At 52.1% G+C, this 17859-nt stretch overlaps 1 protein-coding gene across 17 annotated transcripts in view; it reads right to left on the reverse strand.

The window, feature by feature from the left end:
* The window catches only part of KIF1A (kinesin family member 1A), a 56822-nt gene that overhangs the window by 22623 nt on the left and 16340 nt on the right, over positions 1-17859 (reverse strand). For 4 of the 17 annotated variants that reach the window (XM_062583193.1, XM_062583192.1, XM_062583188.1 and 1 more), the window contains exons 13-24: positions 14548-14681; positions 13479-13558; positions 12791-12866; positions 9586-9665; positions 9094-9200; positions 8262-8345; positions 7884-8064; positions 7691-7763; positions 7292-7385; positions 6235-6383; positions 5128-5306; positions 4892-5029 (exon numbers count right to left, since the gene is read on the reverse strand). In XM_062583193.1, the coding sequence (XP_062439177.1) occupies positions 4892-5029; positions 5128-5306; positions 6235-6383; positions 7292-7385; positions 7691-7763; positions 7884-8064; positions 8262-8345; positions 9094-9200; positions 9586-9665; positions 12791-12866; positions 13479-13558; positions 14548-14681 (1375 nt within the window). Of the gene's footprint in view, positions 1-3572; positions 3828-4891; positions 5030-5127; positions 5307-6234; positions 6384-7291; positions 7386-7690; positions 7764-7883; positions 8065-8261; positions 8346-9093; positions 9201-9585; positions 9666-12790; positions 12867-13478; positions 13559-14547; positions 14760-17637; positions 17665-17859 lie in introns of all 17 variants that reach the window. The other 13 variants (XM_062583190.1, XM_062583187.1, XM_062583189.1 and 10 more) reach the window with 7 other exon arrangements.

The following is a 17859-nucleotide window of genomic DNA, read 5'->3' on the forward strand; positions in this document are numbered from 1 at the left end:
CGCAAGGGGGCTGTGTCCAGATTGCCGCAAAGGGAGATCGAAGCGCAAACCATGCACCTACTGGTATGAAAGGGCCAGCGGGCTCAGAGTGGGCTGCAACTCTCTGGGATCTTGCCAAGGAGTCCAGACTGCAGTCAGATATGCAGCCGTGGGATGCGGAAACCACAGCTGCTGCCCACAAGGCTACCTAAAGCTGGATGGTGACAAGTGCGGCCACAGCTGCTGTTCTGTCTGTACTGGCACATTCAGTAAGGTGCAGATGGACTCACAAGGTCACAGTGTGCATTTCTGAGGCACATTGCCTCCTCTTGCTGCCTTCCTCAGGGTCACAGCAAGCCTGGGTCAGCAGGTCTCTCTCCCACTGCCAGGCTCACTCTGGAAGTTGGAGAACATTTCTGTCCTCTCTGCCTGAGAAGCAGCATTCAAAGCTCCTTTCCATGCCGTGGTGATCACGACGTGCCATGGCCTAAGCGGTGACCAGTCACCACCCAACGTCTTCGGCAGCAAACTCCATGCAGAGATGTGGGAAGTGCCATTGCCCGCACCTCTGCACTGCCGAGGAAGCCAGCTGAGAAACTGTTCTCCACAGTTCTGCTGCCTGAACAAAAGGATGAGGGGAGCCCCACGTGCAGGACAGGAGCACACATCTACAGGCGTCCAGAACAATCTTGACACATAGTGCCCTTGTATTTTATGAGTTGGGATCACGCTGGGAACTGCTAGGACATGCCTAGTTTGGGAGGCTTCCAAGAGGGCAAAGAGCACCTCTAAATGGCTGGCTTCGTTGCTCCCAACTTCCTAACCTTGCAGACATCCTTGGAGATATCCGAATGGCAGAGCTGGGCAGCACTGTGATGGAACGGCATGCAAAAGCCCAGGAGGCTTTTACAGGAAGGACATAACCCTGCACGCTCCGAAGAGTCAAGCGTGACCACCGACCTCAGCCTCGAAACCCAAAGGCTCTCCCTACTCTTATAACTTAGATTGACCTCAAACAGTAGTTTGAGGTTTTTTCCACCTAAAGCAATTTCAGAGGAATCAAGTCATTGAAGCAAACGTAATCCCCTAACAATTATCTCATGCAGGACAGTCCTGCCAGGATTGTCCTGGGAGGCCCAAGGCAGCCTCCCCTCCAGGCAGGGAACGCAATCCCACGCCAGCCCCAAGGCAGCCCAACATTTGCCGGTGCTGGTGGTCAAGTGAACGCTTCCTATTTCCCCATGGGCAAAATCAAGGCATGGGCGTCAGCTCTGGCCCTGCTCAGGAGGAGGCAGGTGGAGCTTTCAGGCATCCTGCATCGCCTTGTTTCTGCTCAAAGGCCACCAGCGGGAAATGGTCTGGACCATCCCATGGGGTGCTTGGCTGAGAAAGGCAGCATGAGCGTACATAGACCTGCAAGAACCTGGCAGGGGATTTCTCCCAAGTGAGAGGATTCGGGAACACCTGCCTGTTAAAAGTTTCCTTCGTCGCGGTGTGAAATCATGGGGCAGCTCAACCTGAAGCAGACTGAGACCAGGAAGGTCAAGGAGGGAGGAAAAACGGAAAAGGAGAGACAGAGGAGGAAAGGGAGGAGAGGGACAAGTGTGTCACTAAAGGAAGGAGGGCAGGGACACTAACCACAAGATTGGTGAGGTGCAAAGATGGCATGCTCAGACCAAAGAAAAGCCTTTCCAAAGGAAGACAAAAGTGAAATAACCCCAATTTTCGCTAAAGCTTTGGAGAGAGAGAGCCAGCAGCTAAAAAAACTTAAAAAATAATAATAATAAAAAGAAATAAATAAAGAAAAAAAATCAAAGACAAGGATCCAATCATAAACCAATCAAAGCACACTTCACAAGAAATGTGATCAGCACAGCTGCTGCGCGGGGAGCCAAATCCAGGTCAGACTCAAAAGAATTCGGAAGACTCCAAAGGGACCTCCTGGGAATATCCCCCCAGCAGGGAGGGGGGTCCACTGCGTCAGAGGCTTGTTTGGCAGTTTGGTTTGTTTGTTTTTAAGATGCCCCCAAGTGGAAAAAAAAAAAAGAAAAAAGAGAAAGAAAAAAAAGGTGGAAGAACCCAGCTCTTTCGGTCTGAGGCTGCAAGACTCTTATCCCATCTCCCTCTCTCCCTATGTTGTTCCCTTCTGCTCCCCATCTCGCTCCCACTACCCAGCTCCTAGTTGTCAGAGGAGGAAGGAAGAGCCTGGGTTTAACATACTGAAGAAGAGCCTCAGCTTCACCACGTCGGGGGACACAGAGCTTTTCACTTTGGTATGGAGGGTCTGCTTCACAGCGGCCCATATATGAACGTCTTTGGCCTCTGGGGTGGAGGCTCCTAGACCTGCCCTGGGCACAGGTCTCGTCTTCCGTCAGGAAAATATCCGAAGCAAAGCTAAGGGAACCAGCATCACCCCTGGCTGTTTCAGGAGGGCCATTTTGGAAAGGGCAGATTGTGACTGACATTTTCAAGGTGCAGCTGGTGTTGTGATGTCTGGAGGGTTTCTCCAAGCCAAGACTGAACTAGTCTGGCAGTTTCCTAACAAAAGGGAAGAGAAAGAAAAGCTCTTTTCCTTCTCTAGTGGTGAGGAGAAGTTGGAGTCCTGCAGCTTGGGTCTCCCCATATAAATTCCCTTAAGGGCTCCTGTGCTGGCTGCTACAAGACCATAGGGAAACTGTTCCTGTCCAAATGCTAGACATCAGCAGCAAAAGAAAATACACCTTTATAAGGAGTCCTCCTCTCCCTCCAGAGCCCCAGATCTTCATTTGCATCTCACAGCTTTTCCCTGAGCCACCTGGAGAAAACCTTGCCCTTCTCATCCCAGGAGGCTTGCACCGGCTAACTGATGTAGCCCAGTTTCAGATCCTTTCCCTCCCCAGAATGGGTCTCTCCCTTCCTCGCACACCACTGCTCTCTGCACTGCCTAACGCCGCTCCTCACTGCGCTTGGACAGCCTCCCCATGTCAACCTCCACCATGTCAGCGAGATGTGCTGTCTGCAAGTGCCCCCCAGCAGAAAGTCCCTCACCTGGATGCATGTGCATCCCCCCCCATCTTGTGACGCTACCACCATGACAAATATGTGAATGTCTGTACTCCCAGTCCATACACGGGCTGGTAGGAGGTCATCGTTATTCGGATGGATATTTCTTCAGAAGTCTCCTGAACTGAGACCCTAATGCATGTCCTGAAGCCAGGGGACTTCTCCAGCTCATCGGATGCCAAGGCCATGGGATGCCTCCTGTCTTTGAAGGGCCAACCTGCTCGCTATGGGCTGCGCTCCCAATGCCCCGGAGGCTGTGGGATCTGTCTAAAGGGCCTTCTGCAGACCTTGCTGGGTTTGCATGACCTCCCTTCCTTCGTAGTCCCCCTACGGCCGCTTCCCTCACCACCATGCTTGTCACAGCCCTACCTCGGTGGCCATCTCCTCGCAGCCCCTCATGTCGCCCTCGTCTCCGAGGCTCTCCTGGAAGGTTGGCCACCCCCTGCGCCTACGGGACGCACGCCCTCGACGTGGGAGTCGTGTCAGAAAGCAGTTCCCTCATGCGAAAGAGCTAGTTCCTTCCCAGCATGCTCTCCTAAAACCTCACCAACCTTCCTACTAAACTGAACAGGGGGGAGCGGTCGTAAAATGGATCCCGGCCATCACACAGCGGGCACTCCGGAAAGATGTCTTCCTCCAGGTCCTCCGCCTCCTCCTCCTCCTCCTGCCCCTCGTGCTGCTCGTCAGCAGGCTCGGTGATGTCGGAGTCGGGGTTCGAGAAGGTGGGGGAGGGGGTGAGATCAGCCATGCGCTCGCTCATGCATGTGTTGAAAAGAGGAGAGCTGTTGCAGCCAGAGATATCTGAACTAAGGTTAGTACAACAAGATAGAAGACAGGTTAACACCAGCTGTTCCAAACAGAGAGAGCAAGAATAGGAATTTTGCTTTGCTTTTTTTTTCTTTCTTTCTTTTCCTTTTTTTTTTCTCCGCTTAAACCAAGGGACGTCGGGAAATAAAGACCTGCCCATCCAGTGAGTCTTAAAAGGAAGCCACCAATGGCCGTCAGCTATAAAGCATGGAAAAAAGAACAACCAAACAAACTGGTGCGAACGGTGGGGATTCCCAACGCCAGCTTTGCAGAGAACCCAGCAAAGCAGGGACAGAGCGTTAGACACAAGGCTTGGTGACGTCCCCAGCATCGAAGGGAATCTCTCCACTGGTGCTGCGTGGCACAGGGTGACGCCTCCACGACACACACGTTTGGTCGGGTTCTGCGGGTCAGTGCCCTGCTCCCCCTGCCCGTCTGGGCAGAGCCCTCTTTGGGCCTGCCTTCCCTAGCCGCTGGCACCGCACCCTTCCAACCGGTGTGTGGGAAGCACATGGAGACGCATGGCATGTACCATACAGTATACAAACAGATGCTGAGACAAGAACGCCTACGTGTGCGCACACACAAACACACGTCCGCGGATGTGGAGGTCACGACAGCAAGGGTTCTCAACCTGCCCCCCACCGGCAGCCCCTCCGCAGTCACCCTGGGGCCATGCCCCCAGCAGCAGTCCTTCCCCTCTCCTGTATCGCAGCTAGGGGAAGGGTAGGACAGCTGGGGCCCCCCACCTCCCGCCAGGGGCAGGTTGAGAGCCCGTGCCTTGTGGCATAGCTTTACAGAAGGCAACAGGAAGATTACCAGTGGCTCGTGGTCCCATCAGGGCCCCAGCAGTGGATACAGAGGAGAGTCATTTCTCGCAAGAGGGGCTCTGCACCATGGACTCACTGGTGCAGGGGGTTAATGCATTCTCCCTTAGCAGCTGCTAACTCACAGTGCTGCCCCAGGGAAAAGAACATCCTCTGCACCGTGAAGCCAGTTGCGTTTCCTCTTGCACAGGCGTGTTTGGATCCAAGATGCATTTAGAAGGAGCCAAAGCACTCACCTGCCAACCAGCCTGAACCACGGGAAGCGGTCGTAGAAAGGATCTCCGCCAGTCACCACATTGTCACAGTCCTCGATGACGCTTGAAGGCACTTCTGCTGCGCGGTCATACATTTCACGCATCAGGTCCAGGCGCTGTCTGCAGGCATAGAGGAGCATGGCGGACAATTATAAGAAAATGGCCAGCTTCAGCCCTCATGGAGCAAACTGGCCCAGTATAGGCATCCCTCATCCTACCTGAGCTTTTCCAGGGTCCAGTAATGTGTTGCTCCATTCTTCTGGTCCTGCACCTCTACAGCCACAATGGTACGGGGGAACGGCCGCTTCTCCCGGTCCTTGGCAGCATCAGGAGGCAGGAGGTCAGGAGGGAGAGGTGAATAGAGTGTGTCTGTGAGGAGCACAAACTGGAACTGGACCTGGAAAGGGGCACACAAGGACAGCAATCCACTCGTGAGAGATCAGAGGACAACGGGCTCCACGCAGTACCTTCAGCCTGGGAGATGAGCCTTGTGCACTTTGTGAACCTCCTGGACTGTGAACACAGGCAGCAACGCTCTCCTCAGCAAGAAGGGGCACTCATTTCCCCAAGCAACACCTGACCACACACACTCGGTCTGTCTTGTGTCCTTTGCGGCAGGCGTCATACAGAAGCTCTAAGAACCGGCTTACAGCTAATAGGGAAAGATTAGGCAGCATTTCTCATAACAGCAGAACTAAAAATGACCCTCAAGTGGCTGTAAACAAGCACAAGGAGATGTTTTGCAGTCCACTAAAGAGGTAATCTTGCCCAGCTATATAACATATACCAAAAATTTAGACACTTTCAAAAGCCAGGTGCATAAATTCACACAAAACAGTTCGCAAAAGGTTAAACACAAAAATAGTGTGCCTGAGTGAGGAATTCCCAGAGCCTCAAATCACTGGAGACTGGGGAAGTTTACCAGAGAAGTGTCACAGTCTGCCTGTGCTATTCTCATCTCTCCCCCAGGCACCTCTCTGGGCCTCTGTTTGGTTCAGCTACTGGGTCAAACAAACCCCTATTCTCATGCAGGCTGATCATTCTTCTCTTGTGTTTTCCAGTCTTTGAGAATGATCCAGCACCCTTAATTCCCCTCAAAGATTCACTGGTGTGGGGACACACCCACACTCATGATGGGGACACGCTGTCAGTGACCTGCTACAGGTTCTGTCCCATTAGCTCACTGGGAGTGCTTAGACCTGCTTGCTCAGTCCACATAGGAAAGTGGATATGCCAGATTTCCTCAAAAAAAGGGGGACAAACACACAGAGAAATACCTTGGTGGTGAAACCCAGAAACTCTGGCCTGTGACACCAGATACTTACTTTTTTCTTTAGCTCCACACTGATGGCATTGGCTTCTTTTAGGAAAATGGCATTGCCCCAGAGCAGGTCACGGAGGGAGGTGAACTGGTACCACTTCCATTTCCTGAAGGCCCAAAGGGCTAGCTCAAATTCCCGCTCAGTCCACTGCACTGTAGAGACACAGGAGACAGTCACTCGCTGCATGGCACCAGACACACACCGAGCCCCACCTGCCATGGTGAGAAGGTGTGATGGTGGTTCAGAAGCACCTAAGGGATTACAGTTTGCTCTTCTCGCCCCTTTAGTTCCTACAAAAGCATCAAGACCTACTACAGTAAAAGGTGCCACTAGAATACCACAAAAGCACTTTTTCCCATACACCTCCCCCAAACCACACTTCTGTCAGAAGACAGAGGAGGCAGGAAACAGGATGGGTTAACCTGGGTGAAATAACACTGCCAACTGTTAGACATCTTCTGAATAGAGTGCAGCTATTCAACACAACACTACTACAGCTATTTTAAACTTCTGGGGCCATCTTGTCACTTTGTTCAAGGTATAAGTGCAATTTTTGTCAGCTTCATGGTCCTTCAGCAATTCCAGTGAGGTTTAACAGGGCTTCTGAGCCAAACAGAATCACTGTGGGCTATTGTAAAAAATACGCTTGCGTTTGTCCTCAAGGGTGAATTTCTGATCTGCTGCCCTTTGAGAAACAGAACAAAGAGTTCACAGAGCTGGGAAAATGGTTCACAAAAAATCCTCCCAGTTATTTTCTGTCAATCCTCAGAGGGGTTCTGCAGTCATACCTTGCACTGTCGATTTTTTTTTGTCTTTATTCTAAAATCCTTTCTTGTAAATGTTCTTAAGCTGTGTTTTATTAACACTTCCTCAGAAGAGTTGACAGGATTGAGATAAAGTTCAGACTGTTGAGAACACACCAGCTCCCTCCTCTCCCACGCTCCTCTCCATTCAAATACATCTATATATAATACCATTTCTCAAAACACAACACACCTGGACTTGCCCTCTCCCACCTAACTCACCATATTTGTTCTCTCCTTTCTTACTCAACACTTACCTTCATCTTCAGGTTCTTCTTCTTCCTCATTGGCCTCAGTATAATACCTAGAGTCCATCTGCTTCTGTAAAGCTTCCAGTTTACTCTCATAGTCCTGGGGGAAGTAGGAAGAAGAATGATGCAACCCACAAAGCATGATTTTCCTTGATCCTGACCGTCCTTCTTTCCATATTGCGTCTTGCTTCCTTCCCTCCCTAAAGAAATCCAGCCTCTTCCCTCCCCTAGATTCGTGATTACGGACAGCTCCAAGAATCATAAATTCACACATCAAGTTTTCAGACCACCTTCGCTTTCTGGGAAAAACAGAGCCACCCCACACAAACATCTTCGGTGATTCCAGCCCAGCCAGCTCTTAGCAGTGCTCAGGCACCTGAGAAAGAGCCAGGTCTGGCCACCTACCAGCCTCTGCTGCTCAAGAAGATAATTCGCCTCTTCCCTCTCCCTCCGGTATTGGTCCTCCAGTTCCTGAAGCCTAGGAGAAATGGGGAAGGACAGCATGATAAACCTGAATATAGATACCTCACTCCTGCTGACTGTCCCCTCTCTCGGCCTCCTCCTACTACTGTCCCCCATCTCCTGCACAGCTCCTCACCTCTGCTCCATCTCCTGCTTCATGTCAATGCCCTGTTTCTCCAGCAGCTCTCTTTGTGCAAAGGCCCAGTCCACGGGCTCTGCGGGGGTCTCTGCACATGGGGTCCGCTCCCGCTCTTGTCGGGCCTGTTCAGGATGATTGAACCGGAACACATGGCTCTTCCCCATGATGATGCGGTTTCCTGAGGAGGTGCACAGGGAGGGAAAAAAAAAAGGCTCAGAGTTAACCAAGGTCCAGAATGCAAGGAAGACCCACTGAATTGCAGGGGCCTAATGGAGGGATGTAGGTTACCGCAACTGCTCTTTCATGCCAGCCCTTTGCTGGTTCAGGCCCCAGGTACCCATGCTTAAGTAAACCCTCTTCAGGTGCGGGTCCTACCTGACCGCAGGATGCTGGGCTCCGTCACTTTTTTGCCATTCACGTAGGTGTCAGCGCCTTCACAAGGCTCTAAGGTCACTATTACTGCAGGGACGGCAAGAAGGAGAGAGAAAGGGAGTGTAAATAAGACACAAGAAGAGGGACATCCTGGGTCTCCTGGAGCAGGGGGAAGACCAACGTTTCTGTGGCCTAGGAAAGGAACGGTTGCCCCGGACAGTGCCCCAGGCATGGAGTGTGGGGACGCTGGGGTACCCACAAGGAGCACCCAAACCTGGGCAATGAACAAGGATCGCAACAGAGCTCGGCCAGTCTCATGTTAGTCAGAGCAGCCCAAGGACTAAGAGCAGCTAGAAATTAGACATGAAAGGGGATCAGAGTCCATATCCTGCTGCTCCAGCCTTCCCAGACTTGTCTCACAAGGGATTTTCTCCCCTAGGTTCCTACCAGCACTCAGGTTTGTGGGGGTAGCTTCTGCACCGTGTCTTGGACAGGGAAATTGTGTACAACCTACTCCTTCCTCCTGCCCCGACCTCCCGCCAGTGATCTTCCCTCTCCCTTCACCGAGCAGCACATGGCACTTTTCTTGTGCTTTGTACAAGTTTCCCTCCCAGCCAGGCAACAGTTCTAATTTGCCCAGGAGGGAAGCAGGCCTGGAGAGACCATGGCTTACGCAGGAAAGCTACGCTAGGGTCTGAGGATGGCAGGACCCCCGCCAGCCCAGTTTAGGACCAGCACAGCCCATGGCAGGTACTGACACACACTGGGGACCCTCAAGAGGCACTAGGATGTGGAAGAAATCCAGGAGAGTAGAGCTTCCTTGTACAGGGGGTACCTTCACCGCCGGTCTTTGTGTCGCTGCGGAAAAGGCAGTGTTCTTCCTTAATGAAGTGTCCGCTAAGAACAATGTCCTGTCTCTTCTCTGCATCTTCCCGGCCAACCCTGCCAAAGGAAACACAGCTTGAGCCAGCTCTCTTCTTCCTTAAATCAGCTCTTTTGGGTGGGCTCCACTCTCAAACATCCTTTGGACCAACCTCAACAGTCCTCAGCACACAGTGGGACCAATGTCCCTAATGAGATTGCCATGGAATTGTACATTTTTTTCCCATGCAGCTATGCCATTTTGGTGATGCCCAGAGAACTCTGTGCCCAACCCAGAGGCAAGAGGGCCAGCTGTATGCCTGATATCCCTGCACATATCCTTGCAGCCACCTAGGGCACATAGGTGGTAACAGAATAGGCTAGTGGTCCCTGCATGCAGAGCAGGAATGCACTGGTGCTCCTGGAAGACAAGCCAGGGCCTGAGATACAGGCTATTGGTCCTCACCTTGTTATCCCATCCTTGATATAGTAGAGAAGGCACTCAGACATGAGCGGGTCCTCATTCAGGTTGACCAAGTGAGGTGTCTGGGAGAGAGAAAGAAAGAGTCACCCATGTACGCTCTGACTACCCCAGGTGCTGAGGGACACTCCTGAGGGATGTGTCACTCAGCTGCACTTCAGGCTGCCTCCCAGCTAGGGAATAGGCTCTCCCACTTCTCTGTAGCTCAACAACGAAATGCCCCAGGCAGGTACTTTTCTAGGTGATTGCAGAGAATCAGACACTGGCCCCAACAGGGTTGAGCTTTCCACAGGGAGCTGCCTGAGCAAGTGTGGAGCTGCATCCCGTGGCAAGGGAGAACCACCAGGTCCACCAGCCTTGGGCAGCCAACAGCGCTCTGCTGGGAGAGTCTCCTGGCTGCTGACTGCCCTGCCGCAGACCTCCTGCACCCAGCCTGGATGATCAGCAGGCAGGGAGAGGCTCCACACACTCTTCCATGCAAGGTTTAAGGGTCACACCTTCCCCCCTCCTCCCCTAAAGAGCCAAGGCTTGGATGGTAGAAAGCAGAGATCCCCAGCCTCACAGCAGTTCAGACTGACACAATCCTCAGTTGGGTTTGTAATTCCTTGGTCCCTGCCTCTTAGCACAAGGGCTCTTCAAGCATGAGAAGACCAACCCCAAAGCCTCTCTGACAAGCACTACAGCTCAGGCTCTGCAACGATGGTGCTGGTTCAGCTCTCCAGAGCAGGACTCCCACTGCTCACTGCCACTGACAAACTAACCCTGTGGCTGCTGCTTCTGGCCTAATCCAGCAAGAGGAAGTGGAGAGTTGCTGCTTTGTACACTGGGTCTCCGGAGAAGTGCTCCTAAAACAAGGGCTTTACTTCAAGCTCCACATCTTCACATGCCTCCTCGTTTTTTTCCCTCAGAAGGCTACTCTTTGGGCAACTTTCCCCAGGCACTGGTGCCCACCACTGGCTGCTTTGGAAAACTAGCACACATGCATATTCAGATTGTAAACATGCCCGATACAGAGTTAAACACTTCACAGGAGGAGTCCTTGAACAGATACGGCTTAGTGTCTCTTGGGCCTCCTGCCAAGGATCAGGTGGGATCCTATTAGCTCGTGGTGTGTGTCTGCAGCCCCTTACATTATCCTACCCCCTTAGCCTTATTTCAGAGGATGAAGCTGAGATAGACACACTTCCTATGCAGGAAGAATTTTTAGGATGAAAGGAACTGTGACCTAAAAGTGTCTGTTTCTCCTCCACTAATAATACAAGGACAGACGAAGCACTCGAAGGGACAGGTCCCAGTTTGGATATTCATCCAAAGCCTATTGCAGAATGGAGATCTGAACCTGTTTCCTGAGGCTGAGTTTCTTCCTGGCCTCCCACTTATCAGTTGCCTCCCAATGATTTCTTTTCCATGAGCCACAAACCACCCTGTTCTTGATGACGGGAGCGTTTCTCCCCTGACCACAGACCTCTGCAACTGGAGCTAGCTTATCTAATCCTACTGCAAAATGTTGTGGTTGCAGCTGCAGTCAGCAGGCAAAGTCAAGTGGGCACTAACAGGAGAAGCTCTAAGTTTCCCAGAAATAAGAAGCGATTCTGTAAAAAATGTCTTATCAGCCTGTTCACACAAAGCATGCAGAGATTTCCCCTTCAGAAAAGTGTGTTGCACCCTGACTCATCCAAGAGATCCACTCCAAACAGTACAGGAGAGCTGGAGATCAGAGGGAAGCACAGGTTCTCCACAGTAGCTGGAAGGAAAAAGCTGGTCGTAACACTTAACGCCAGGCCTCTCTGAGCAGACGTGTAGTCCCTGGGTCTAAGGGAGAAGCTCTGAAACTCTTTTAGCTTGCAATTTTTCTCTGGATTTGCAAGGTTTGCTAGTAGAAGGCAAATATTTTCACTTCTACTGAGCTCCTTAGGGAAATAATTACACCAGCGATGACATATAGCAGGGCAACAATGTCCCTGTGTTTTGCTCTCAATCAAAATGGGTTTTGCAAGCTTTCAACACCAATCTTCCTTGCCAGCAGCTGGAGAATTCAGAGCAGTTTCCACCCACTAGATAGCTGAAGAGTAAGTAGGCACCCAGATCACCACAGCAACACCATCTTTCAAGACCAACCTGCTTAGGGGAATAAACCCCCACGCTTTCTACATAAACATCTGGGCACCTAATGGGCAGTGGCTGAGACAGAAATGAAAAATAAAGAAGATAGGATGTAAAAACTGTTGTAACAGCCATGCCGGGATACGCGTGAGGAAGACCCCAAAAGGTTCACCACTGGGTGTCCATGTGGAGGCAGGGAGCAGACCCTACACTCCTTGACTCCGTACACTCTCAGCAGGGCTGCAAAGGCAACGTCTATTAAGATGTCTGGCCAGACTAAGTACCAGCCAGGCCAACCAGCATCAGGAGGGGCTGCTCTCCACCTTACCTTCAGCGCTTTCAGTGCTCCATTACAACAAGGTAGGAGAGCCATACAAGCGTACCCAGGTCCTACGAACACATGCCAATAGCTCTGCAGCCTGTGTAGCAAGTGAAGTCAATCTGCAGGGTTCACAGCATTGAATCTATAAACTGGAAGTCATTACTGCAGTGATTGTACAGCCGTTATCAAGAATAACAGGCTGTAACTAGCACTTGGCTAGTTCACCGTTTACTGGCACAGAAGGTATCTGGGGCGTGGCCGGTGTCTGCTTAGAAGATACTCTCTGGGACACTACAAGCCGTAACAGTATTTATTATCCCTGCACCTACATTTCTTAGCAAGAATCCTTGATTTCTGGGGCAACCTGGGTGGCAGACAGAAATTCCAAATACTCTGAGTGCAGAGTTTTAACAGCTGACGTTGAAATCTCAACACAATAACCATAAGTGGAGCACGCTAAGGTCATCTGAATGCGGATAGTGTCCACTGTGGTAGCTGATGTGGGACTGAAAAACAGAAAATTTAGCCATTTGTTTCTATCAGAATGACCAGTGACAAAAATACCAAATCGGTTTGATATTGAGTGTCCCTTATACGTTTCAGCATCGCAAGAAAAGGTCAGTTCACGCTTCTGAGAGCTAATACACAATGACTGGGACTGGCCAGCAAGGACAGGGCAGATTTAAAGGGTTATACACTGAGCTGTGAGGATGGAAATCAGTCCCTGATTTGCTGTGAAGAAGAGAAGTTAAGAGGTTATCCTACCTTTTTAGGAGAGAAAACACCCAAGGTGCCTCCGTCCTCCCTCATGGCCACCCCCATTTCAGCCAGCAAAGCCTCCCTGCAGGAACAATGGAAATAAGAGGCTGTCAAAGCCACATGAGCCCCCAGAACTAGCCACACAACTGTAATCCAGAAGAGATCTAGCCTTTGCCTCGGAGAACAGCCCAGTTGGGCACATGTAACATACCAATGGGCAGAGAGGAGCACATGCAACATACCAACGGCAAGTTGGCCTCAGAGCAGACTATGTCTCTACTGGTAGAGGTCCATCTTCTAGTCCTGACTCAACTTGCAGCCATTTGGCCGTGCTCGCTTACATCCCAAAGTAGGGTGTCCTCATGCACATCACCCAGCCTGTGCTAAGTCCTAAACCACACCTGGGACAGTGCTGGTTAACCTGGGATAGCACTGTGCTAGATGAGCATCAGACAGCATATAGGTCCATGCTCTGGCCTGGGTTATTTTGTTCCTGAGGACACAGACTTAAGGCCTGTTTCAGCTCTGTATGTGCCTCAAGAGGATCTCTCAGAGAAGACTACATCCCTAAAGGCTAATATGGCTGGTGCTGGGGTGCCTGGGAGGCACTCAGCCCCACTTCACTAACTGAACTGCTCCAAGCAAGCCAGAGAAGAGGGGAGACCGCAGAGAAACTCAGTCCTGTCTCACCCACCTCTCCATCCGGATGGCTTCTGTCCTCCGCAGCTTCTCCTCCCAAGTCTCATTCAGCTCAGCAATGATCTTCTCTGTTTCCTGGTGAGCACAGAACATGAATTAGCATTTTGCAGAGACCATGAATGGACAGTCGACCTGCATCCGCTCTGCTAGGCTTTGCAAACCTTTGTGGGAACTGTGGCCCCCTGCACCCACAACAGACTGTAGCTCCTGGCTGAAGACTGAGGGCCCTGGTTTCAGTCTGGATTAAATGGATGGTAGCAGTATTTCAGCCAATTCTGTCATTCATCGCTGTTTTCAAAGAGCAAGGCACAAACACCAACCTCTCCAAACCTTCTTGTCAGCCTGCTCCTGTGCTTGGCCGAGCTGGGAGCATTCATCCTGCAGAGGATGCTCAGCAGTCACCCTGCAGGGAGGCCTGCAGACTGGGCAGGACTCTAACACTCCAAACTCTCTCCCTGTCCATGAGTCTGGAGCGGCAGCGATGTCCACAGCACCATGCAGCCGCTACGTTTGTCCAGTCTAGAGCACCAGAGAGCGCCAAAGGTTCAAGCATCACTTCCCATGAGTATCCTTTAGAACAGGATCTTTTTAGCTTCACAGTACTGAAGAGGCAAATCGAATAAGCAAAGAGAGGATTTTCCAAGGGCTTTATCTCTGGACAGCTCCAATTTTAAGCTGCAGTGCCTTAAAGGAGATAGCCTTTCTGAAAAAAAAAGCCCACAATCTCTGAAGCCCCAAGCCTCCCATCTCTGAAAATCTCAGTGCATGAGAGTCAAAGGACTCAGTGCTGAGCCTGCGAAAGCATCTTGGGAAATTTTGGCCTAGGATTATAATTGCTGCTGAGCTTTGTAGTAGCTGGAAGAAGTCCAGAGGAAGATGTCTGGAGGCTCAGGAGGTCCTTTTCCAGGGAGAAGTTTCCCCTCTGAACTGGGAAGGGAATCATGCAGTTCATTGCCACTCTGATGCCAATGTGCTAAGAGCGTATGCAGTTGATCTCTGAGGTTTTGCTCTTCCTCTCCCCAGCCCACTGCCCTGCAGTGCACTACATCTTCCCGGGCCCTTACCTTGAGCCTTTCGATAGCCTCTTCACTGCCTGGAGCAAACATGATGCGCTCGTGGAGGCTGGCGACGGAGGCAGCTCGGCTGGACAGGGCTGACAGGGAGGAAGAGGGGCTGATCCCGGCAATGGCATTGGTCACTGTGGAGAGATTGTCATGGCGTTGACTCAGTTCAGCCACTCTAGGGTTACCATTATTGTTCTCAAAGTCGGACACATCTACGGGCAGGGAAGGAGAGGAACGGAGTGGGGGAAAGACACATGGATAGGAAGAAGGAAGAAAGAGAGAAGAAAAAGACAGAGAAAAGAAAAGCTGTTGGGAAAAAAAAGTGGCCAGGTTTGGCAAGAAGAAAGCCAGAAATTAAAAGAAAAATGCATACACATTGGCACAGCGGCACAGGCCAGCAGCAGGGTGAGGAGCGCTCACACCTTCCCCACCCCAGCCAGGCTGCCTACACCGAATCTCGGGCAACCGGCCCAAGCATTCAGCCCAACAGGCAGCACCTGCAGCGTCCAGAGGGTCATACATTCACACCCATCATGCTCACAGCTGGCTGCTCAGGGCAGAGAGCAGGGCAGCAGCCTGAGGAACACGTGGGCTGTTTTCAGAAGCAGCATGGGAACAGCCTGGGAGCAGCTTTGGAGCTCTTGGGGATCTTTTTTCAAAAGTAGATCTTGCAGCAGTCGGATCTGTTCAGAGTCACGTGAGGGAAGCACAGCAGCACGCCTGATACAGGCAGCAACACTCTTCTGCCAGTGCTTCCAACTTGGGCCGGGGCCCTGAGCAGGGACAGGGGCAGCTGCAACCAAAACACATGGCAAAGGGACAGAGCTAGGTGGCCAATGTGTCCTGGCCCAGGTGAGTCCCAAGGGCTTATCTAAGCTGTGGAAAGAGCTCTAGACTGCAGACCAGAGCCCTGTGTGATTTGCCTTGCGCTGCTGCCACAGCCTGGCGTGGCAGGGGAGCAGGCATGAAGATAGAGGGATGGTCATGGAGATGGGCTCTCCCAGCTGTGGCATGGGCTGGCCCTGTCGTTCGCCCCGGTATCAGAGATGCTCCTCTGGCCCAGAGGAGTTGCAGTGCCAAAAAGGAGCTTGTCCCCAGCTGTGTGTGTCATGCCGGAGGCAGGCAGGGTTCAGGTTAGTTGGTGTAAAAGTGGGCAGTTAGTCCAAGCTCCCACTTCCAGAAGACCTGAGCCCAGTGGTGCTCTGAGCCTCCAAAAAGTGGGTCACGGCAGGCTGCAGGGTGGGCTGAGGGGGTTCTCGCGGAGCTCTGGCATGTGGATGGACCGTGGCTCGTATCAACGGCCAGCACAAAGGCCTGGAGGCTCCTCCCTGGAGCCCCGGCACAGAACCACTCGCTCTTACATCCCGCTTGTGTTCCTGAGGTCACAGGGAGACCCCAGCACATTCACGACATGGTTTGCTCCTTTTTTCCCACCTCCTGCCTTACTCAGGCTGCCTGAGTGACTGAGCAGAATGAGGCCTTTAACCCTACCTCTGTGCCTTCCCCGGCTCCCCACACACCAAATCCTGCTGTCCTGACCACAGCATGGCACTCGCGGGGCAGGGGGGAACTTTAGCACACGCACAGCTCAGCCTGTGGCAGCAGGGAACCAACTTCTCTTCTTCATACTGTGCCCTGCAGGCAGTTTTCCTAGCAGCCCAGAGCTGAGCCTGAACATCTCCCTGCAGGTAGCCCCAAAGCCTGCAGATTCCTTGCTTTGCCTTCTCCTACGATGTTGTCTGCTTACCACACTGACAAGAAACTCTTTCTTGCTCACCCTGAGTCCATTTTCAGTCCTGTCTTTCCCTCCTGTTCCCACCTCGATTTCCCAGGCCCTCATCCCTCCAGAGCCGGGTCCTCTTCCGCACTGCCCCCTGGAGCAGCACGGGGAGCTCTAGCCTGAGTCAGATGGACTGGGTCCCCCATCTCCTTACCAGGATCATCACAGCCTGGTTTCACACTGCCTGATTCCTGTGCGGGCATCTCAGAATTCCTTATTTGTGGGCCATGGTCACACTTTACCAATTTTGGTGGGTCACCACACACTTCTCCATCAGCCCACTTTTAACGGAGAACACTGTCCCAGCCTACAGAGCTGCAGTATTTGACTCTGTGGACCACCTGCAGCCCACTCTGCGGCCCTGCCTTTGTGTCCGCAGACAGCTGCACCATTCCCTCTCTGCTCCACAAACAACCATCGGAACCTAAACCCAATCACTTGGTCAAGTATCCCCACAAACAAATCTACCCTGTTCCTCTGCTGATCGCAGGGCAACACTTGGCAGGATTGGTGCTGGCTCACTGAGATGTCTAATGCTGCCTGCACTGTATCTTGCATGCCTGGCTCTGTTTTCACCCAGGAGCATGGCCAGTGCCTTCACAAGCAGAACCAGCAGCAGAGACCAGTCCCAGTGCCAGCAGAAGCAGCAAGAGCAGCAGAAGCAAGAGGAAACATAGTTACAGCATGGAGGAAAGAGTCCTTGTGTGGATCAGGTATGGTCCTCTGCATGTTGGAGGGCAGTGAATATACTGTTAACTTCTCACCTGCATGGCCTGCAAACCCTGGCTAAGGCCTGAGCACAGGATGCTTTTCCCTGGACTCCCCCAGCCTAGGGCTGCCATCCAGGGCTGTGTTTCCTCTGGGGCAGAGCTGGCAGGAAAGAGAGGCATGTGCGTCCCACATGCAACTCAAACCCTGAGAGATGCTGGACGGCCCTCTCACACCCCTGCACACTGACTTGCAGATTTAAGGCAATAATGTAGGGCCTTGCCCTTGAGAAAGGGTGCTGCTGGGCAGTGGCAGGGGGGCACTGGTCCAACACAGAAACATTCCTGTGCTGGTCTGTCCATCTGAGCATCCCTCTGAGCCCAGGTGCTGTGAGCAAGGTACTAACGGAGGCTCTGCTGATGCCCCTTTCCCTGCTCTCTGAGGAAGGCCAGCCTCACGTCTCCCTGAAGGCAAGCACATTTCCAATAGCCAGGGCTGGCTATTGGAGCCCTTTCCCATGCTGCACTTATGTTCCTTGGCTATGCCTATGTCTCTCAAAAGCAATGAAGCAACACAGAATACCAGTGATGGGAAATACACACATTTGGATCCTCCTGCAGCAGGGTTGGCTAAGAGAGAGAGGGACAGGGAGCAGGGAGAAAGACAAAGAAAACAGAACAAGAGTAGTTTCATCTCTGTAGAATTTAACACAGTCTGAAAAGCACACGGAGGAGAGGCCACGGGTGAACTCAGCCCCAGGGATGAATTCCTGGTACCTTTGTGGGGCACATTAATTGGGAAGCTGAAGGTGGGACATGAGGGTG

This window comes from Rhea pennata, chromosome 9 (genome assembly GCF_028389875.1).
Source record: "Rhea pennata isolate bPtePen1 chromosome 9, bPtePen1.pri, whole genome shotgun sequence".
Classification (NCBI taxonomy): Eukaryota; Metazoa; Chordata; class Aves; order Rheiformes; family Rheidae; genus Rhea; species Rhea pennata.